Below are 19,927 nucleotides of genomic sequence, written 5' to 3'. Positions count from 1 at the left end.
TGCCCCAGGACTCCCAGGCTGCCAGAGGATGTCTGTATTGCCAGCTTAGGCCCAATCCCCTGGGGAGCGAGCCTAAGCCAGCAGGTGGTCATCCCCCAAGGGTCTCAGACTGCCAGAGGGCACAGGCTGGGCTGAGGGCCACCCCCCCCCCCCCACCGAGGGCACAAATTTTTGTGCTTCGGGCCTCTAGTCCTATATAATAAAAGGGTAATATGCAAATGGACCCTAACAGCAGAAAGACTGGAATGACTGGTCACTATGACACACACTGACCACCAGGGGGCAGACACTCAATACAGGAGCTGCCCCCTGGTGGTCAGTGCGTTCCCACAGGGGGAGCTCTGCTCAGCCACAAGCCAGGCTGATGGCTACCAGCACAGTGGTGATGGCAGGAGCCTCTCCTGCCTCCTCAGCAGTGCTAAGGATGTCCGACTGCAGCTTAGGCCTGCTCCCCACTGGCAAGTGGACATCCCCCAAGGGCTCCCGGGCTGCCAAAGGGATATCTGACTGCCAGCTTAGGCTCGTTCCCCCAGGGAGCGGGCCTAAGCCAGCAGGTGGGCATACCCCGAGGGGTCTCAGACTGCAAGAGGGCACAGGCTGGGCTGAAGGACCCCCTGAGTGCATAAATTTTTGTGGACTGGGCCTCTAGTTTCTTAATAATTCAAAAGAGACATTAGAATTTACAGGTAGTATTTAAGAACATCAGTCTTCATTTTACCATAAGGTAACAATACTAACTTATTCAGAATGCTGCTTCATAGACTGAAGAGAAGCTAATAGTTCTGAAATACTTTAATTTAAAGTTTTCATGTTTTATTTAGTTTTAAACTGAGAAATTATAGATTGGTAAATTTTTTTATCTAAAGTTTCTTTCTCAGTCTTACATGTGTGCACATGTACACACATACACTTATATTCTCACATAGAGCTTTAGTAGCTTATTGTCACCCATAATATTTCTCTCCCATAGCAGGAATAAATACAAAACATCAAAGATTGTCTAAAAAATTGGCGTACAAAAAGAATTTAAATCATTAAAATATAAAATCATTAAAATGTTTTCTTTGGTCATAACCTAAAATTAAATCACGTGTTTTATGATGAGTGGATCCCTTTGGTCAGATGTTTCCCTTTCTTAAGAAATAGGCTATCGCCCTAACCAGTTTGGCTCAATGGATAGAGCATTGGCCTGTGGACTGAAGGGTCGCAGGTTCGATTCCAGTCTAGGGCATGTACCTTGGTTGTGGGCACATCCCCAGTGGGGGGTGTGCAGGAGGCAGCTGATTGATGTTTCTCTGTCATTGATGTTTCTAACTCTTTATCCCTCTCCTTTCCTCTCTGTAAAAAATCAATAAAATATATTTAAAAAATAAATAAATAAAAAATAAATAAAAATAAATATGCTATCAATGCCTCAGACAAGCATCAGTAAGTAAGTAGTCTTGATCTAGTGATGTTTTATTTATCCAGAAAAGAAACGTAGGTAACTTTCAGGTCAAGATTCTCTTAGACCAGAAAATTCATCTAAGTTTCCCCAAACTCAATTTCATATACAAAGACAACTTTTCTTACCTGCCATCACTCCGTAGGTTGATGGCTGATTTCCATAATGACAGGAAGGAACAGAGTAATGAAGTCCTGTTGCTGTGTTTTCCAACGTTGTCACCGGGAAATATGTACGCAAGCATTTAGAAGTTTGAATCAAAGACAAAATAGATGGGACTGGTAAGAAAATGTATGATGATTCAAGACATGTTCATTTCATTTCAAAAATACACATTTATGCCATTCTTAAATTGACACGACAATCGTTTGTTTTCATTTGGGGAAAGTTCTCTGAGGAAGTTAAAACTAGGGGGTGCCCTAGCCGGTTTTGCTCAGTGGATAGAGCTCTGGCCTGCAGACGGAAGGGTCCCAGGTTTGATTCTGGTCAAGGGCACATGCCCGGTTTTCGGGCTGGATCCCCAGAAGCGATCATGCAGGAGGCAGCCAATCAATGATTCTCTCTCATCAGTGATGTTTCTATCTCTCTCTCTTTCTCCCTCTCTGAAATCAGTAAAAATATATTTTAAAACAAAATAAAACAAAACAAAAAAATTGGGGGTTGGTTAAAGATTGTCAAATAGTGAGATAAAAAAAATCATCAGTGGACAGTAGCCTTTACTGACTATCCTATGCTCTGTGAGGGGGATGACTGACCAGTTTGGACTTGGCTAATTGAGAGTTGCAGAACTTGTTCAAGCTTCATCCAATATAGACATCATAACAAACTGACTAGAGGAATAGTCTCTTAAAATTCTTGTGTAAAATGGTATTATAAAGTCTTTCACTGGAAGAAAGACTACAGAAATGGACTCTTGAACTGTTTTTATATTGGTTATTCTGCTAACATATTTTTTCCATCAAAGAGGAAATGGCACAGCAACTAAGCTCCTATTCTATACAATCATGAAAATCCCACTAAATTTAGAGGTTTGTGCAAACTCTGTTTACAATGTATAATGTGTTCATGTTGCTGTTGAGACCTTGAGGTCATCTGTTTCTGCATCCACACAATCAATTTGACATTCCAATGATAAAACTATTCAAAAAAATAAGTTGATTGTTGAGTGGTGATGTCTATAAAGGTTGTACCTACTATATACACACAAACTTGTTCATAAGTAGTTATATGCTTCATGGAGTCAATGTGTACTTTGAAAGTAAATTTAAATTACTAAACTTTTTAAAATCAAGCTTTAAACATGAAAAAACAAGATAACTAAAACCAGGGAATATTCACACTAATTAATGTTTCTTCACATAATTAATTTTCTTATCCTCCGTCATATCCTGAATATAGCATTTGCTTTTCATAAATATAGTATAGGCATATCTTCTTGAACAAATATCTAAGAGATATTAAAAAGTAGGGAATTTGGATCTTTTGAAAATATTAAAATATTATCTAGTAATTAAAGCCATCAGGTCTCCTAAAAAATAAATCATTTTTCTCTAACTATAGAACAATGTTTAATATTTTAAAATATCTGCATAAATTCCCACTTTACAATTGACACGTAGAAAGAACTAAAGTCATTTTACATTACTATTACACAAACCTTGCTCCGCATTACAAAATTAAACAAATAAACACAAAACATGAGCTCTTATTATTATAACCATTATTTCAAATACTTATTTGGACAAATAATTATGATTTGATGAAAATATAAATTCAATGCTATTATCATTTAAAATACATTTAGGTCATTTTTACTCATCATATATTTTTTTACTTTATAAAGTTTAAATACATTTTGTTTCTCTGATTTTGAGCAGTTGGATAAATGATAGGCTAACTTATTAAATATGTTACTTACTTATTTAAAAATAAATACATCTTAAAAATAAATGGGGTTTTGAGTCTAAACTTGCTAAATCATTACCTCAATTCTAAATTTTATTTTCATTCTGAAATAATATTCACACAGTAAATTAAACAAACATTATATTATTCTCCTAGCCCCTATTTATAGAAAACTATATTATTAAAAATATACAATTAGCTAGTGATAGTTTAAATTTTTATAGCACAAATTTTTTAAAAAAATATTTTTTTATGATTTCAAGAAACATGTTTCACTATACTTCCATTATTACCTTTCAAGTTAAATAATGAGAATATTAGGTAGGTGAAAAAGATTTCAACATTAATGACTTTGCCAAAGTCTAGCTATGTAGTTTTTATATTCTTTAAAATACAGCTGAAGATTAATGCTGAATTTACATATATATTTGAAATCTTACTAATTATAATATAAAGCCTAAGTCATTTAAATCAGAATATAAATTTATCAACTCAAATTTTGATTTCTAAATGTATAATATTTTCCCTACTTAGATTGCTTTCAAAACAAGTGGAAAATAAACATAGCACATTGCTATTTAATAGAAGAAATGTATTCAAGACTTAGTCTATTTATAATTCTATTTTAAAACACTTACTTTACTATATAATTAAAGAATGAATTATGCATTAACAAAACATATTTATTTGTGTTCAAGATAATTTATTTGAATTTCCAAGTTTAATTTTTATTTAAGAAAGTTATGTAAAGAAAATATTAAAACTTGGTTAGAGGTTGAAATCTATTCATAACTCAGTTCCTGGGCTCTAAAGGTTATATATTGCTTCTAGTTTTTATTTTTGAATTTTGAATTATGCTAAAAGTAAGTTTATTAAAATTACTTAATTAGTTTATACTTTGAAATCCATTGTTGTTGGTATTAGGAATCATTTAGTTGTGTTCACGATGAAGTATTTGGCTGGTTTTATAATAGTAGCAAATGTAATCTAAAAAACAAATTTTTAAGTTAAGAAAATTACTGCTTTAAAACACTAAATTATTTTAGACTATTTCTTTAGTTTTGCTGTGTATCCATAAACTTCCAATTAAAATGATTTTTGGATTAAAAATAGCCAAATTTACTGCTTACTTATATAAAAAAACATATCTTTACAATGAAACCAAAAATAAGTTAAATTACAACACTTACTAATATTGCTTGAAAAATTTCTTAGATATTTTGACTTCTTCAATATCCTTAATATTTAACTTTAAACATATGAAACTGAAAGGAAAAATAAAAGTAGCAAAGATATCTAAATTAACAAGAGCCAAAGCATCCATTCTGAAATCTTTAGGCCCAGCCACCGGCAGACTGTTATTGGAGTCAGTACCTGTAGACATCACATTGGTGGTATGGTTGGAGACTGGTAGGCACTCGGCAGCGCTGTGATGCATTATCAGAGGCAGAGTTGCAGAAGACTCAGAATTAAGAGGTATAAAGGTATCAGCCGAAGTAAAAGGTTGGCAACTCATTCCCACAGTGAGGAGAAAAATTAGGAGAATTGTTGCTCCCCAAATCAGAGTTTTATTCTATTACTGTCTCAAAGGGCTGTTTCAAATCTCACTACCTGCATATATACATCAGGAAGGCTCTGAAGCGCCAAGAGGGCGCGTGCTGGTATTTATACTGCAGGGAAAGCCCTTTATACATGTTAATCATCTTTTCCCAGGGGTATTGCTTTATCATGTGAACTGCCTTCCTTCTACCTCAAACATAATCCAAGCCCCACAGGAAAGCTTGTTCTGGGTATAGATTGAGGGTAAGGGAGAAATCTGAAACTTTTTCTGACAGCTTCAGTAATGCAGACCTTTTAGAAAGAAATAAACTTAAATAAAAGTGTCCCTCAAAGAAATAATGTTACAATAAATTGAAAAATAGGTGTCTTTTTGTTACTAACACATACGTACATGACAAATGTATATATATGTTTTCCTTTTTTGATAACTTTGCATTAAACTTACAAAAAAAACAAGAGAACATACTATACAATTATAAGAAATTATGAATATTTAAGTTTAAATGGAAAGAAGCATAGATGACTAAATATGAGAATTAATATATAACTACTGATTCACACTAAATGATGCACCTTTGAAAAATCTGTGGAAACCAATTTCATCTTTATAATATTACTAGTGCCCCGGTGCATGAGATTCATGCACATTAAAAGGGGATTAATTAGAGGAAATATTTTAATATTGCTATTTGCCCTTTCTCTATAATAGAAGTGTCAGAGATGAAAGAAAATTAGTAAAATGTATACGAAAATTGTCCTCCTGTCAGAGTCTGGGGCGTGCCACAGGACCCACAGTCAAATTTCTGTCCACCGCGGTGCCTCAAAATTGTGCGAGACCCAGACCCAGCCGGCCCACCCCCATTGGGAGAGATCCAGACCCAACCGGCCCCACCCTTGTCAAGCCCTGTTGGGTCAACGGGGCGCAGCCTCAGCCTAGTGCCAGGGTGGGCAGTGCAGCCTGAGGTCCCCTGTCAAGCCCCACTGGGCCGGGGGTGCAGCCTGAGGTCCCCTAGCCTGGCCCCAGAGTGGGGGGAATGGCCTGAGGTCCCCCAGCCTGGGCCAGGGCGGGGGGCACGCCTTGAGATCCCTGTCAAGCCCCGCCAGGTGGGGGATGTGGCCTGAGATCCCCTGTCAAGCCCTGCCAGCCAGGGGGGCACAGCCTGAGGTCCCCGGTCAAACCAGCCTGGTGGGGGATGCAGCCTTAGGTCCCCCAGCCCAGAGCCGGGTGGGGATGCAGCCTCAGGTCTTCCAGCACTGGGGTGGGGGCATGGCCTGAGGTGCCCCTTCAAGCCCTGCTGGGCGGGGGGCATGGCCTCAGGTCCCCTGGCCCAATGCCAGGGCAGGGGGCATGGCCTGAGTTGCCCCGTCAAGCCTTGCTGGGTGGGGGGCACGCCCAGCCTGGCGCCAGGGTGGGGGGCATGGCCTGAGGTAACTTCGGCCTGGCGCCGGGGCAGGGGGCACAGCCTGATGTCCCCTATCAAGCCCCACTGGGCAGGGGGCGCAGTCTTAGGTGCCCTGCCCCAGCCCAGTGCCACACAGCCTCAGGTCCCTGCTGATTGCTCATTAAGGCTTGTTACAGGAACTCAGTCTCCGCTGTGGGCACAGCCATCTTGTGTTATGGAAACTCCGCCTCCGCTGTGGGCACCACCATATTTGTGATGGCATGACTGTCAATTTGCATATCCCCTCTTTATTAGATAGGATTAATGGAATATATTGAATAAAATGGTAGCAATCTGTAGAGACAATGAACATGAACAATAGTAGCTCTCCCTTGATTTCAATTTACTCATTAAAATGAATATCTAGTAAACTCTTACTAGATACCAATGAGATTCTAGGCACTTTGTACAGTTATGCCATGCAAATCTCACAACACCTCTATGTGTTACATACCACACCATCCTCACTACACTTGAACTGTTCCCGAACCTCTGATATTAGGCTTTCTGCTCCAGAGCCTGTAGTAACCACAGTAACACTGGGTGCAAACTTTGTACATTGAATATATTGACGTTATCTATAATAATAAAAGCATAATGTACAAATCGACCGATCGGCCATCCGAATGTCCTTCCAGACGTAGCCAGGGTGGTGAGGGATCGAGGCCTCTATTACTAGAATAAGAACACACAATATGCCACAAACACTTGATTCAAAGATAAATATCAGCATCAAGATTTTACAATGATCCTGATTTCAATATATAAATGAATAAATGCAGTACTTTAAAAATGTATACTAGGAGTAAAATAGCACACAGAAGTAACCTGACAGGCATAGATATAACTTATGACATTATTATTAAGGGCCATGTTTCATTATATTTTTTTGAAATTTTATATTACGTATTGTTTCAAGATAACTTGGAATTGGTTGCTTTGTGATCATTTAATGTTAATATTGAGAATGCACTTTCAAAAAACCTGAAACTTAAATACTTTGTTAATAACCAGTTGATATATTGTAGGAAAAAAGATAAGGTTGTCCAAATCACTAGATATTGCCTCAAAATATTTTTTAATTTATTTTATATTTTTCCATTTTTTAAAACTTTATTAGTCTTCTTTAATGAGAGTTTATGGTAATAAAAAATAATTGCCTTACTTTGCAGAATTCCTATAATTTTCAGACTTTACATATACAAAAAAATACTTTTTCAGTATATTTATAAAAATAATTTGTTAATAAAACTAAATAAAAATAAGTTCATTGGGCATTGAATATTTTTAAAATTAAATAAATGATACATAGAGAAAATCACACTTGAAATCCCCCCTAATAATTTTGCCATTACTTAGAGTCATTGGAATATGTTCATAAAGTATACCAACCAAATGGTACATAATGAAGAGTACTATAAAACCTGCCTTGGACAAAAAAAAAACCCTACCCAGTGAATTGCCATGCTACCTAAAATTCTAAAATTGAATTCATACACATAATTTCCTTAATAACAACTTTAGTTTTTTAATCATTTGTGCTGTAAAATGCAAACAGAATGTTACAGTTAAAATTATGTAAAGTCAGGAAATATATGTTCGCATTATAGCTTTCTCACTTAATACTACAATCTAATAAATTATCAATTTTTAAATCAGCTTTTTATACACATCATTTTACATAACATTGAATTTTTAAAAATATGTTTTTATTGATTTTTAGAGAGGAAGGGAAAGGGAGAGATAGAAACATCAATGATGAGAAAGAATCATTGATCAGCTGCCTCCTGCACACCCAACACTGGGAATTGAGCTGGCAACCCAGGCATATACCCTGACTGGGAATCAAACCGTGACCTCCTGGTTCATAGGTCGACGCTCAACCACTGAGCTACACCCGTCAGACCATAACATTGAATTTTATAGATCTCTTACATTTTACCCATTTCTTTATTGTTGTGTCTTTGTATTTTTTTCTGCTTTTCACTTTTATAAATAACAACACAATTAACCTTTTTTGTCCAGAATGGTTTTTTTACAAAATATGTTTTTACCAGATAGCTATTTTAGATTATTTTGAATATCCCTTCTTAGGATAGATTCTTTGAATGAGGATTATTGATTTTGTCCAATGAGATTTTTTAAAAATATATTTGTATTGATTTCAGAGAGGCAGGGAGAGAGAGAGTCAGAAACATCAATGATGAGAGAGAATCATTGATCAGCTGCCTCCTGCACACCCCCTACTGGGCATCTAGCCCACAACCCAGGCATGTGTCCTTTACTGGAAGCGAGCCCGGGACCCTTCAGTCCACAGGCTGTCGCTCTATCCACTGAGCCAAACCAGTGAGGGCTGTTGTATGAGATTTTTAAAGCTCTTGAAACCATTCCCAAATTACTTTTATTTAAAAAGAAAAAAGATATTTTTAGAGTAGTTCTAGGTTCACATTAAAATTGAGCAGAAAGTACAGAGTCCCCATGTATTCATTGTCCCCACACATGCATAGTCCTCCCTACTGTCAACATTCCCCTCCGGAGTGACACGTTCGTTACAATTGATGAATCTACGTTTGCCCATCATTACCGCCCAAAGTCCACAGTTTACATCAGAGCTTGCCCTTGTACATTCTATGGGTTTTAACAAATATATAATGACTGTAACCATTGTAATATCAATAGTTTTACTGCCCTAAAAATTCTCACTATTTCATCCATTCATTCTTTTTTTCCTCCCTAATCCCTGCCACTGATGATCTTTTAAACTGTCTCCATAGTTTTGCCTTTTTCAGTATGTTATATACTTAGAAATGTACACTATATATAGCCTTTTCAGATTTTTTTCCACTTAGTAATTTAAGCTACTTCTGTGTTATGTCATGGGTTGGTAGCTCATTTCTTTATAGGGCTGAGTAATATTCCACTGTCTGGATGTACCACAGTTTATTTATCCATCCACCTACCAAAAGACATCTTGCTGCTTTCATTCAGGTTTGGGTAATTATGAATAAGGTTGCTATAAACATCTGTGTGGAGATTTTTCACACATTTTTAAGTTCTTTGGGTAATTACCAAGGTGTTCAATTGCTGGATTGTGTGGTAAGAGTATGTTTAGCTTTGTAAGAAACTGCCAAACTGTCTTCCAAAGTGGCTGTACCATTTTGTATTCCCACCAGCAATGAATGAGAGCTCCTATTGCTCCACGTCTCATCAACATTTGCAGGTCCCTGGTGGTACATGATGCCTAACATCCTTCATGTTTTGTTTTGTTTTGGAATCTGTATATTTTCTTGGGTGAGGGGTCTGTTCATATTATTTGCCCATTTTTAACTTGGGTTGCTAGTTTTCTTATCATTGAGTTTTAAGAGTTATTTGTATATTTTGGATAACAATCTATTATCAGTTATGTCTTCTGCACATATTTTTTTCTCAGTCTGTGGCTTGTCTTCCAAATTGCTTTTTCAAATAATTTGTTCTATTATGATTTGACTTCAAATATCAGAAACAAGTTGAATAAAAAACAGTGGTGTATTTTTAGGAGATACGGGGGTTTCTTGGAACTCACAGAAAAGGTCAGACCATAGGCAGAGACTGAAGAAAAAATGGAAAGCCATTTGCCACATCTCTCTGACTCTCTTACTCTTTTTCCATGTCTCTCATTTTTCACACTTTCTACAAAACAGCCTAGCTGATTGTTCATTTATGCTACCTCACAGATTTCCAGATCACACCTTAAGCGTTTAGCCAGGTAAAGAGATTACTTGCTGCGTCTCAATCTACACCATGAGAGAAACATTCTTATTGGCTATGGCTATTCACTGGCTATGGCTATTGGTGTGTTGCAACATGGTTCCTGTGCCCACACTTGTAAATGAATGGGTTTGCAGTGGAAGCAGTCAGGCATTTGCAGGTGTTGAGAAATTATCTGGAAAGACTTCCTTAGTATGTAATTGATGCTGTTCTACCATTTTACAATAGCACCAGTAGAGTAAAATTGACACTTTTTTTTCATTCTCAATGTCAGTAATGAAATCTAAATGTTAAGGCTTTATTAGTCTGATAAGACAGTAGCATTTATTAATTCAATTTTGATTTTCAATGCTAATATGCTACATTTCATATATATATTATTTATTTGTATTTATCATTTCATTAACAGATAGCATATTTTGTCCTTTTGTTTAACACCCTTCAGTTTTCATTATCAATTTGTGTTTTTTAAATATATTAAATATATTAATTTTTATTGTTCTTATAATTTTATGATTAAATATTTTCTAATTTGCTGCTTATATTTTAAATGTAGTTGGACTTTGATATATATAATATTTTATATATAAACTAAATACATTGATGTTTTGTTTTGTGCATATCTTAATGATTTTAAGTTTTATTCTCGCTCATCCAGTGTTTTTTTGTTTGCTGGCTTGTTTTGCTTTTTGTTATTTTTGAACCTTAAAAATTCCTCAAGATTTTAAGCTGCCACATTAATTAGATTTCTAGATGTTATTTATAATTGCTTAAATACTAATAAAATTGGTAGCACAATCTGAAAACTATCAGATAAATAAAAGAAAAATCTACTTCAATTTAAGGTAATGAAATAAAATATAGTAGAATTCTTGGTCAGGAATATTTATTAGTCTGGATCATTCTCTGTACCTCCTCTCCAAGTAAGCAAAGGATAATTTAAAAAATACACTGTTTGAGTTTTATCAGAATAATTACATTTTAAGACAATATATAAGCCCAGAAAAATGCTATTAAAAATAATATTCAAACCTATTTATCTCCAAGTATAGAATTGATATTTTTTTTCTTTTTCATGTCTGTGCTTTCTAATTTGTCTACATTTTGCTTCAGATGAAAATTACAGCATAATGGTTCAGTATGTGCTAGTTTCTGGAGCCAAATTGGGCTTGAACCCAAGCTTTACACCTTAATAGCTATGTACTGATTGGCAAGTAAACTTTACCTTTTAGTGTCTCAGTTTATCTTATCTGTAAAATGAAGATAATACTGATTCTTGTTTCATTTAGAAAATGCCTGGCTTTGTAATAAATTTTTAATAAATGTTAGCACTTATTAAGTGAATTTTTATAATAATGAATATTTATGACTATTAAATCAATGTGCTTTATGAGTATTATTTCAATTTATCATCTCATTAATGCAGTGAGGTAGGTACCATTTTACAGACTAGGAAACTGAGTCATAGAGAGGTTAAAGACTTACCAAGAGCTATATAATAAGTAGTGGAGCTTATATGAGAATACAAGTTGTTTAAGCCTGAGCAAGTTACATAATACTGCCTTATATTGTATTAGGAAAAGGTATATTGATACTGAGATTTATTTAGTTCTAGTTCCATATCTATATCTATGTATATCTCTGTATAGGTTTTTTGTTTGTCACATGGTTTCTGAGAGATAAAATGGGAGGAAAAGGTAATTCTTTAAAACACGACAGTATTCTCTTGATCTGGATCTCTATATAAGGCTGTATTAGCACCCGGTACATTACATAAATAATAGCAATATTATTTCTTGTATGGCAATGAACTAACACTGCTAAATAATTTAACTCTATTCAACAATGTGTTCAATTTCTGTTAATAATTTATTCTTCACCAACTTGCTATTCAAATCACATTAAAACTAATTAGAATATGTGGTTATTGCTCTCTCTCTCTCTTTCTCTGTCTCTCTCTCTCTAACATATATATATATATGTATATATTAGAGAGAGAGGGGGGGATTAAGAGGGGGCATTACCATCAAGATATGAAAATGAATCTAAATTAATTTATTCAGTTAGTCTAAGTGGCAATAAAATGTAGTATTCCCACAACTCATAACTTTTGAAAAGATGATAAATTTTACTCAAAGCAGTTTTTTAAGAAAAAGATTATAGAGCCATATGGACTTAAAAGTAACTCAGTCACATTGGAAGCAGACATTATTTAAAGCACACGTCAGTCTTGCATGCCATGTGTGGCTCTTTATTGATAATGAAAGCGGCGATGATATGCAGATTATTCCGTTTATTCTTGCTTAAATCTTTTTCTATCCAGAAATCAAGGTTCTTTATTGCCCAAGGAAGAGATAATGACAATGGCTTGCAAGCCTGCTGAAGATGAATGCTCCCTTAATGCTGTCTGAAGGGTAAACTTATCACTTAAGGGACCTAAACGTCAAGGTGAGACACTGACTTAGGAACGATGCTCGCCCATAAGAGCATATCCCTGTTGTACTAGAGTTCATGGGTAAATTTATCACTTCCCTCACTCATGTAAATAGAGTAAGTCTTGTCTAAACAATGAGCTGCTGTGTCTGAATTAATCTAGTTGGAAAACCTCTTTGCTTCCAGTTTTATTAGACAGCATTAACACATGCTGCGCACAGGTACATACTGGAGTGTATAAATCTTTCACAAAAGATGTTCGCTATTGGAACCTGAATTAGAGAACATATATTTTTATTCACTATACTCATGATATAAAAAAACATGATTAGCTTCTTAGTAGTCATACTGGGTAACACAAGGATATCATATGGTGTAACAAGAAATGAATACAGAACACAGCAACTTAATTGGTATTGTGCCGAAAGAGCCTGACTCCTTTTTCATCTAAGCATCTCTGAAGATGAAAGAAGCAGAATGCTTTCCTCAGTTACAGCAGTGAGATTATTTAATTATAATCATCTGGCCATGGCTTAGTTCATGACCCAAGATAATCTAATGTAGGGGTTGTAGAAGGGAGACAATGTAGACAGGGGTGCAAAGTAGGGGAAAGAGAAGTGTTTCATTTCCTCTGATAGAGATCAAAGGCTACGTTTGATTATTTGGGAGCGCCTCCGTGTTTTGTGCTGTTTTTGAGGAGGGCCGAATTATGTTGAATAAAAATTCAATCATTTCTGTGTATTCCCAATGTTTGGTTAAAAAAAAACCACAAAAGTGTAGGGAAGCAAAACATTATGGATCACAGTGAAGAATGACAAGTCTTTTAGAAGACAGATTCATACCACATTCTTTAAGACTACCTGTCGGAAAATGTTATCAGTACCATTTATGTCTTCTTCTGCTTATTTTCCTTATACTACCATGTTTAAAGTATAATTTATGCTGCTTTCATATTTTCTACTTATCATGCAGAATGTTAGATATGTGGATTATTAAACAAATTTATTTACATTTCTTTGAAAATACTTATTTTATATTCTTGTAGTGTTAATATCACAGAAATTTTGTGATATAAATCTCTTCGCATATTTTTATCAAGTACTAGCATTCTTCAGTATAGTAATTGAACAAGTGTGGAAGTAAACTCAAGTTTCTTAAGTGTCGTTATGAAGCAACCAGAATGTGTCTCGGCAGGAAAGCTTAGAAAGAACAGATTAAGACAATTTATAGAATACTTCCTCATGACCTGAACAACAGTAATGAGCCATATATGTGGTATGTGTGTATACATTTATAAATAATTAATTGTCTAGAAGTTTAATTAAGAAAAATTGAAGCGCTCAATAAAGGGTAAGTAAAATTAGAATTTTTCTCCCTAAGAGAGAATTTCTGTCTTGTACTATATTAATTCTGCAAATAAAAACCATTCTGTTGAACCCTGAAAAAAAGAACTCTCTTAGAGAATAAAGCTCTTCGTCCCATGGTTCTCAGAAAACATGTAAGTATAAACAAAGTATTCTGATAAAATTTTTCAAACTAGATTAGTTAAATTCTGAATTTTAAAGGATCATATATAATCAGAGTAAAACAGTGAACTGACCTGGAAATGTTTATGACAATAAATAAATAAAACCAGTGACATTGATATTCTTGGGATATTATGAATAAATAAAAATTAAAAAGTTTTTATAGAGTCATTTAATGAAACATATAATTGAATCTAACTAAAATCACTTAATTACTTCCCTCTATAAAATAAAGGTACAGTATATATTAGACTGAATGTAATTATATTTCTAATGAAAAAGTGAATTAGTGACTCAGAAGTCATGAATGATGAAGGATTAAAATATTGACAATATTTACAAAATATAAAAAACAATTCTTTTATAAAATACATTCCCCTTTAATAATAACACATATTGATTATTCATACACAGTGAAATAAACATCTTTCTTACTTGTCTTACTGTAACTCTACATATTTTTAAGAAGTCAAGTAGATTGAGTGGGAGAAAAGAGATAGGGATGTAAAAGAAGAGGGAGTTGGGGGAAGAAAGAGGGAGGGACTGGAGGAGATTAATACTAGACCTTGTGTTTAGAAGAAACATTGAGAATATAGTGTAATGGTAGGAAGGGGCAGGCACACAGGGCATATATGACAAGGAATGCTGATCATGTTTCCTAAGTGACATTTACATATATACCACATAATATGAATCAGTTCATTATGATAGAGATAGTAAGCACAATGTAAAATACCAGTACTACAAAGAATTTTGTCTTCTTAAATTAATATCTTAGTATCAGCTTAGTATCTCTTCTACTTTTAATTGATATCTATAATCTTTAGAGAAAATTTGGAGAAATAAGAAGGATGAAAATAGGAGTGGAACAAGTTCCTAGAATTAGTCTATTACGCAAGTTTGTAAAGCTAACTACAGAATTCCAGTTAAAAAATTATTAGTAATGAGAACAAAAGTTCTTTTGAGTTCATGGGGGCTTTAGAATGTTTTAATTGCTTCTTTTATATTGAAGAGCAAAGTACAAATCATAATGGTATTGAGAAACGATGACCTAATCAAGATTAACATGTAAGCACCCAGAAAATCCATTTCTTTTTTATTCAAACCTGAACTTTGGACACATACTTCTGTTTAATGAATATTGGTGCATTAGGCAGAAAAACATCATCTGTTCAAACACAGTTCGTGGTTTAAGGTTTCATTTTTTTATCAAACATCTTGCAAGCCAAGTGATTTCATCAGCATATTCAAATCAATTCCCAGCACCTGTAAAAGGTCACTTGTAACATTTTGAAACAAAAGACAGAGAAGGCAAGATTTTAACCTAAAGACATAATAATTTTAACCTAAAAACATAATAATTGAATTGTTTTCTAACAAAGTTGTTCTTAGTATTTTATATTTCCAATAACTTTTCAAATTCTATTAATAATTTCAAAATAATTTATACAAGTATAAATGTGAGAATTTAATTTTTGATGAAGGTGTCTTTAAGAAACAGTAGGAAATGAAAGTGTTATTTAATAATGGTCCTGTGACACTTGGCTTGCTTTTGAAAAACATTTTGGAATAAGAGCTTTACTTCCAAGCATATATCAAATAAGTACACATGGATTAAAGTATTTGTTTAAAAAATGCAATCTTGCAAGTAGGATTTATAGGTGATTATCTAATCTTATGATGAAAATTGATTTTTTAAAAATATATTTTATTGATTTTTTTACAGAGAGGAAGGGAGAGGGATAGAGAGTTAGAAACATCGATCAGCTGCCTCCTGCACACCCCCAACTGGGGATGTGCCCGCAACCAATGTACATATCCTTGACCAGAATTGAACCTGGGACCCTTCAGTCCGCAGGCGGACACTCTATCCACTGAGCCAAACTGGTTAGGGCTGAAAATTGATTTTTAAAGAAAAATAAAATGATTCTATTAGGAAAAGACATACATATTTGGCTACATATATGCATATGATAAAGACCTATACATCAAATTCACCATAAGTACACTAATGTAATACTTTCAGTTCTGGAAAAATGTCACTCTTGTAATCAAGGCACTTTCTGCCACAAAAAGAAATACCACATAAAATGAAGTGTGTGTGTGTGTGTGTGTGTGTGTGTATGTGTGTGTATGCGTGTGTATACACTCATTAAAAGAAAAGGAAAGGGGAAGGCAGGAAGTCAGAAAAGAAAGAAAGAGAGAGAGAGAGAGAGAGAGAGAGAGAGAGAGAAAGAAAGGGAGAAAGAGAGAGAGGGAGAGGGAAGGAAGGAAGGAAGGAAGGAAGGAAGGAAGGAAGGAAGGAAGGGAGGGAGGGAGGGAGGGAGGGAGGGAGGGAGGGAGGGAGGAAGGAAGGAAGGAAGGAAGGAAGGAAGGAAGGAAGGAAGGAAGGAAGGAAATCTGAGAATAAAATTAAACAGAGATGAATACATTGATGAATCTGTACCACATCTGGTTTTCTGTATGGAAAGGGAATGTTGATCTTAATAATAGTCAGAATCTTTGGTTTAGTGGCCACATATTTTATAAGTATATAATATTATACTCAACAGAGGTGTAGCTACCCAAAGAAATATTGAGATTTAATAAAAAAAGAAAATAAGGACATTGGCAGAAAACAATCAAGATTTAATACAAAACCAGATTACTCACTAATTAAGTAAAAGGGAGATCAGGAATTGGAGGCTAGAACTCAGACTGTGTTCTGTTGTTGTTTTGTTGTTTTTATTTTATTTACTTATTGTTATTATTTTTTTAATTTACTGCTTACATTTAATATTCTGTATTAGTTTCAGATGTACAGCATAGTGGTTAGGCAATCATGTGCTTTACAGAATGGTCCCCCTAGTATTTCTAGAACATAGTTATTACAATAATATTATCTATAGAGGCTCGGTGTATGGATTCATGCACAGGTGGGGTCCCTCAGCCTGGTCTGTGCCCTCTTGCAATCGAGGATCCCTCGGGGAATGTAGCAGTGCCGAAGTGGTAGGTGGCCAGGGAGGAGCCCGAGCTGGGGCCAGGTGCCACACTGCAGCTCATCCCAGCCCTGCTGCGCCTGCTGCTACAGCTGCTGCTCAGTAGCACTGCCACAGAAGTGGGAGAGGCTCCCGCTGTCGCAGCTGCACTCGCCAGCCATGAGCCCGGTTTCTGGCTGAGTGGCGCTCCCACTGTGGGAGCACACTGACTATCATGGGGCAGCTCCTGTGTTGAGTGTCTGCCCCCTGGTGTTCAGTGTGTGTCATAGTGACTGATCAACTGGTCATTCCTGTCGTAATGGTCACTTAGGCTAGAGGCCCGGTGCACAAAACTTTGTGCACTTGGAAGGCATCCCTCAGCCCAGCTTGCCCCCTCTAACAGACTGGGAGCCCTCACAGGATGTCCTACTGATGTCCCTGTGAGGAGCGGGCCTAAGCCGCAGTCTGGCCTCCCTCTGTGGAAGGCAACTGGCCGATCAGGTATATAGATACCTTCTGGAGGCAGCACAGACTCCTTCCTTATTTCTTTCCTCTGTGGTTGGAGAATAGGGGACTAAAAGGTGGAGACAGAACTGTTGCCGGGCCTGGGGCTCTTGTAGGCAGCAGGAAGAAGGAGAGGGCTGGGGAAAGTCTAGACATGGTTTTCTTCAATTGTCCTCCCTTCCTCCGGGCCCCCAGCTCTGTTCTTTCCTTGTCGTGGTGGATGCTTGGGCCTCAGACTGTGCTGTGCCCTCTTGCAATCGAGGATTCCTCGACAGGAGCCCAGCGACGGTGGAGTTCAGCCCCCTCACTTCTCAGCTGAACATACAACTGCCTCACATTCCGAAGTTGAGCTATTTTCAAGTGGCTAAAGTGCTGGCAATTCATGCCTCCCGGCCTTCCCCTCTCGGGTTTCCTCCTTGGGTCAGTTGGAAACTTCACCGAGACACTGAAGCAACTCTGCCCTCGTAGTTCTGCACCGGCCCCTGCCCGGGCCCGGCCGGGCACTCTTCCTTGAGGTCTCTGGGTCCACAGTCTGAGCTCAGGGAGGTCACCCAGAGCCCGTTGCCCTGGACAGGTGGGGCAGGGGGGCTAGCTTGAAGAGCTGGAGGAAGATGGCAGAGTAAGAGTTGGTATGAACCAGCGCCTGCTTAGCCAGACTTCCTAAGCTCCCCACTGGGCCCAGGCTGGGCCCCTTCCCCATACCAGGAGGATCCCAGCTGAGGTCCCCTCCCTGCACCCAGTGCTCTCCTCCCTGTTCTACCACTGGGGGAAGGGAGCAGCTCACCTGCTCTGGACCCTGCCAACCTGGCAGGCTGAGGCACAGGCGGTTCAGCCTAGGGTGCTGGTGGCTTTGAGCCTTCTTCCCCTCCTTGAAGCATGGGGCAGGGTTGCAGCAGCTCACAGCCACCCCTGGGCACCATGCATGGAGACACCACTCTCCACTGAGCCACCGTCCACCCAGGACTGTGGGGTTGGGGTGGCCTCGGGCTCCCACTGGCCCCACTGAAGCCAGACTCGGCTTGGCCGGCCACCCCCGCCGCCCGAGAGCTGCGCATGCCCCATGGGCCTCATTGCCCTCATGAATCGCCGTGGTCCAGCCGTCCCATCTCAGGAAGTGGCCATCCCGATCACCATGGCTCACTCCCCGGTGCAGTTGGGCCTGCCCAGCAAGCATGTAGGCAGGAGCTGGGCCTCTGAGGGGAGGAGAAGGGATGCGCGGGCCAGGGCAGAAGTGGGGAACTTGGCGGTGTAAACACAGCCCCCCCATGTCATGCTGGCCCCTTGCGCTGCATTTCCGAACCCCTGGGTGTCCCTGCCCAGCACTGTGCTCTCGGGCCTGGGGTAGGGGTGAGGGACCTGGAGCTGCGGCCTGAAGGCAGTCCTCACTGGCTTGGAATCGCAGTGGTCGATCAGGGAGGGATGCAGGGTGCCAAATTCTGCCTCTCTCTCTCTCTCTCTCTCTCTCTCTCTCTCTCTCTCTCTCAGAGGGCCCCGTGTCCCCGGCAGGCGGGCAGGGGCTCAGGCAAAGGCAAGTGATGCCACTTGCCTCACCTGAGCCCCCGCCTGCACCTGGATCGCACACGGGAGTGGGCCCTGTGTCCGCGGCGGGTGGGTGGGGCTCAGGCGAAGGCAAGCGATGCCGATCGCCTGGCCTGAGCTCCCACCAGCCCCCATGGTCAGGGATGTAGATGCCCTGCTCGCCGTTGTATTACTGTTCATTCTGTTGCTGCTGAGGCGGCAGCAGCGGGGGCAGCTGATCTGGCCCGGGCCCTTGGCCCGCCACCTGCACCTGGACCCCAAGCAGCAGCGGAGCTTCCCAGCAGCCAAAGCAGCAGCAGTAGCCAGCGTGCCAAGCGCCCGGAGCCAGCTGGGGGGGGCGACAGCGACGGTGGCCAGAGTCCCAGCTCCCCTCTGCCACCGGCCCCTCCGGGAGCGCCCTGGCACAAAGTTCCCAGCTCCCACGGGCGGTGGCTCCCCCTGCCGCCAGGGAGATCTCCTCCACGCCGGTGCCCTCAGTTGAGCCCGAGCCACGCTCTTCCTTCTCCCCCGTCTCCCACTCTGCATCCCACAGCTGCCGCCTCTGCGGAAACTTGCGATTCATGAAGCACGGGCTGCGGGGAAAGCCTGAGTGGCTCCAGCGATCTGGGGTCGTGTCCTGCCTTCCTGGCCCTCAGCTGGCTGGCTCCCGGTGGGCGGGCTGGGCTCAGGAGAAGGCAAGCAATGCCTAGTGCCTCGCCTGAGCCCCCGCTCACCCGCCCCTGGGTCCCCCGCGGGAGGGCCGGATGGAGGCGGGGTGGGTGGCGATCGTCGCAGTCCCACCCGCCAGCCCTGGGTCGGGTCGCACACGGGATGCCCGCCACCCTGGTCGCAGATAGCAGTCCCGGATGGCGGCGTAGCAGGCGGGATGGC

At 39.0% G+C, this 19,927-nt stretch overlaps 1 protein-coding gene across 2 annotated transcripts in view; it reads right to left on the bottom strand.

Annotated features, from left to right (window-relative positions):
• The window catches only part of POU1F1 (POU class 1 homeobox 1), a 17,720-nt gene extending 12,732 nt beyond the window's left edge, over nt 1-4,988 (bottom strand). The window contains exons 1-2 of one of the 2 annotated variants that reach the window (XM_006090544.1): nt 4,724-4,988; nt 1,573-1,722 (exon numbers count right to left, since the gene is read on the bottom strand). In XM_006090544.1, coding sequence (XP_006090606.1) covers nt 1,573-1,722; nt 4,724-4,865 — 292 coding nt within the window. In that variant the 5' untranslated portion in view covers nt 4,866-4,988. The remainder of the gene's footprint in view (nt 1-1,572; nt 1,723-4,723) is intronic. The other variant, XM_006090545.1, reaches the window with a different exon arrangement.
• Nucleotides 4,989-19,927: the final 14,939 nt, after the last annotated feature.

Source organism: Myotis lucifugus, unplaced genomic scaffold (genome assembly GCF_000147115.1).
Source record: "Myotis lucifugus unplaced genomic scaffold, Myoluc2.0 scaffold_75, whole genome shotgun sequence".
In the NCBI taxonomy this organism is placed as follows: domain Eukaryota; kingdom Metazoa; phylum Chordata; class Mammalia; order Chiroptera; family Vespertilionidae; genus Myotis; species Myotis lucifugus.
The sequence above is the reverse complement of the archived record's forward strand: the minus strand, read 5'-3'. Positions and strand labels throughout refer to the sequence as shown.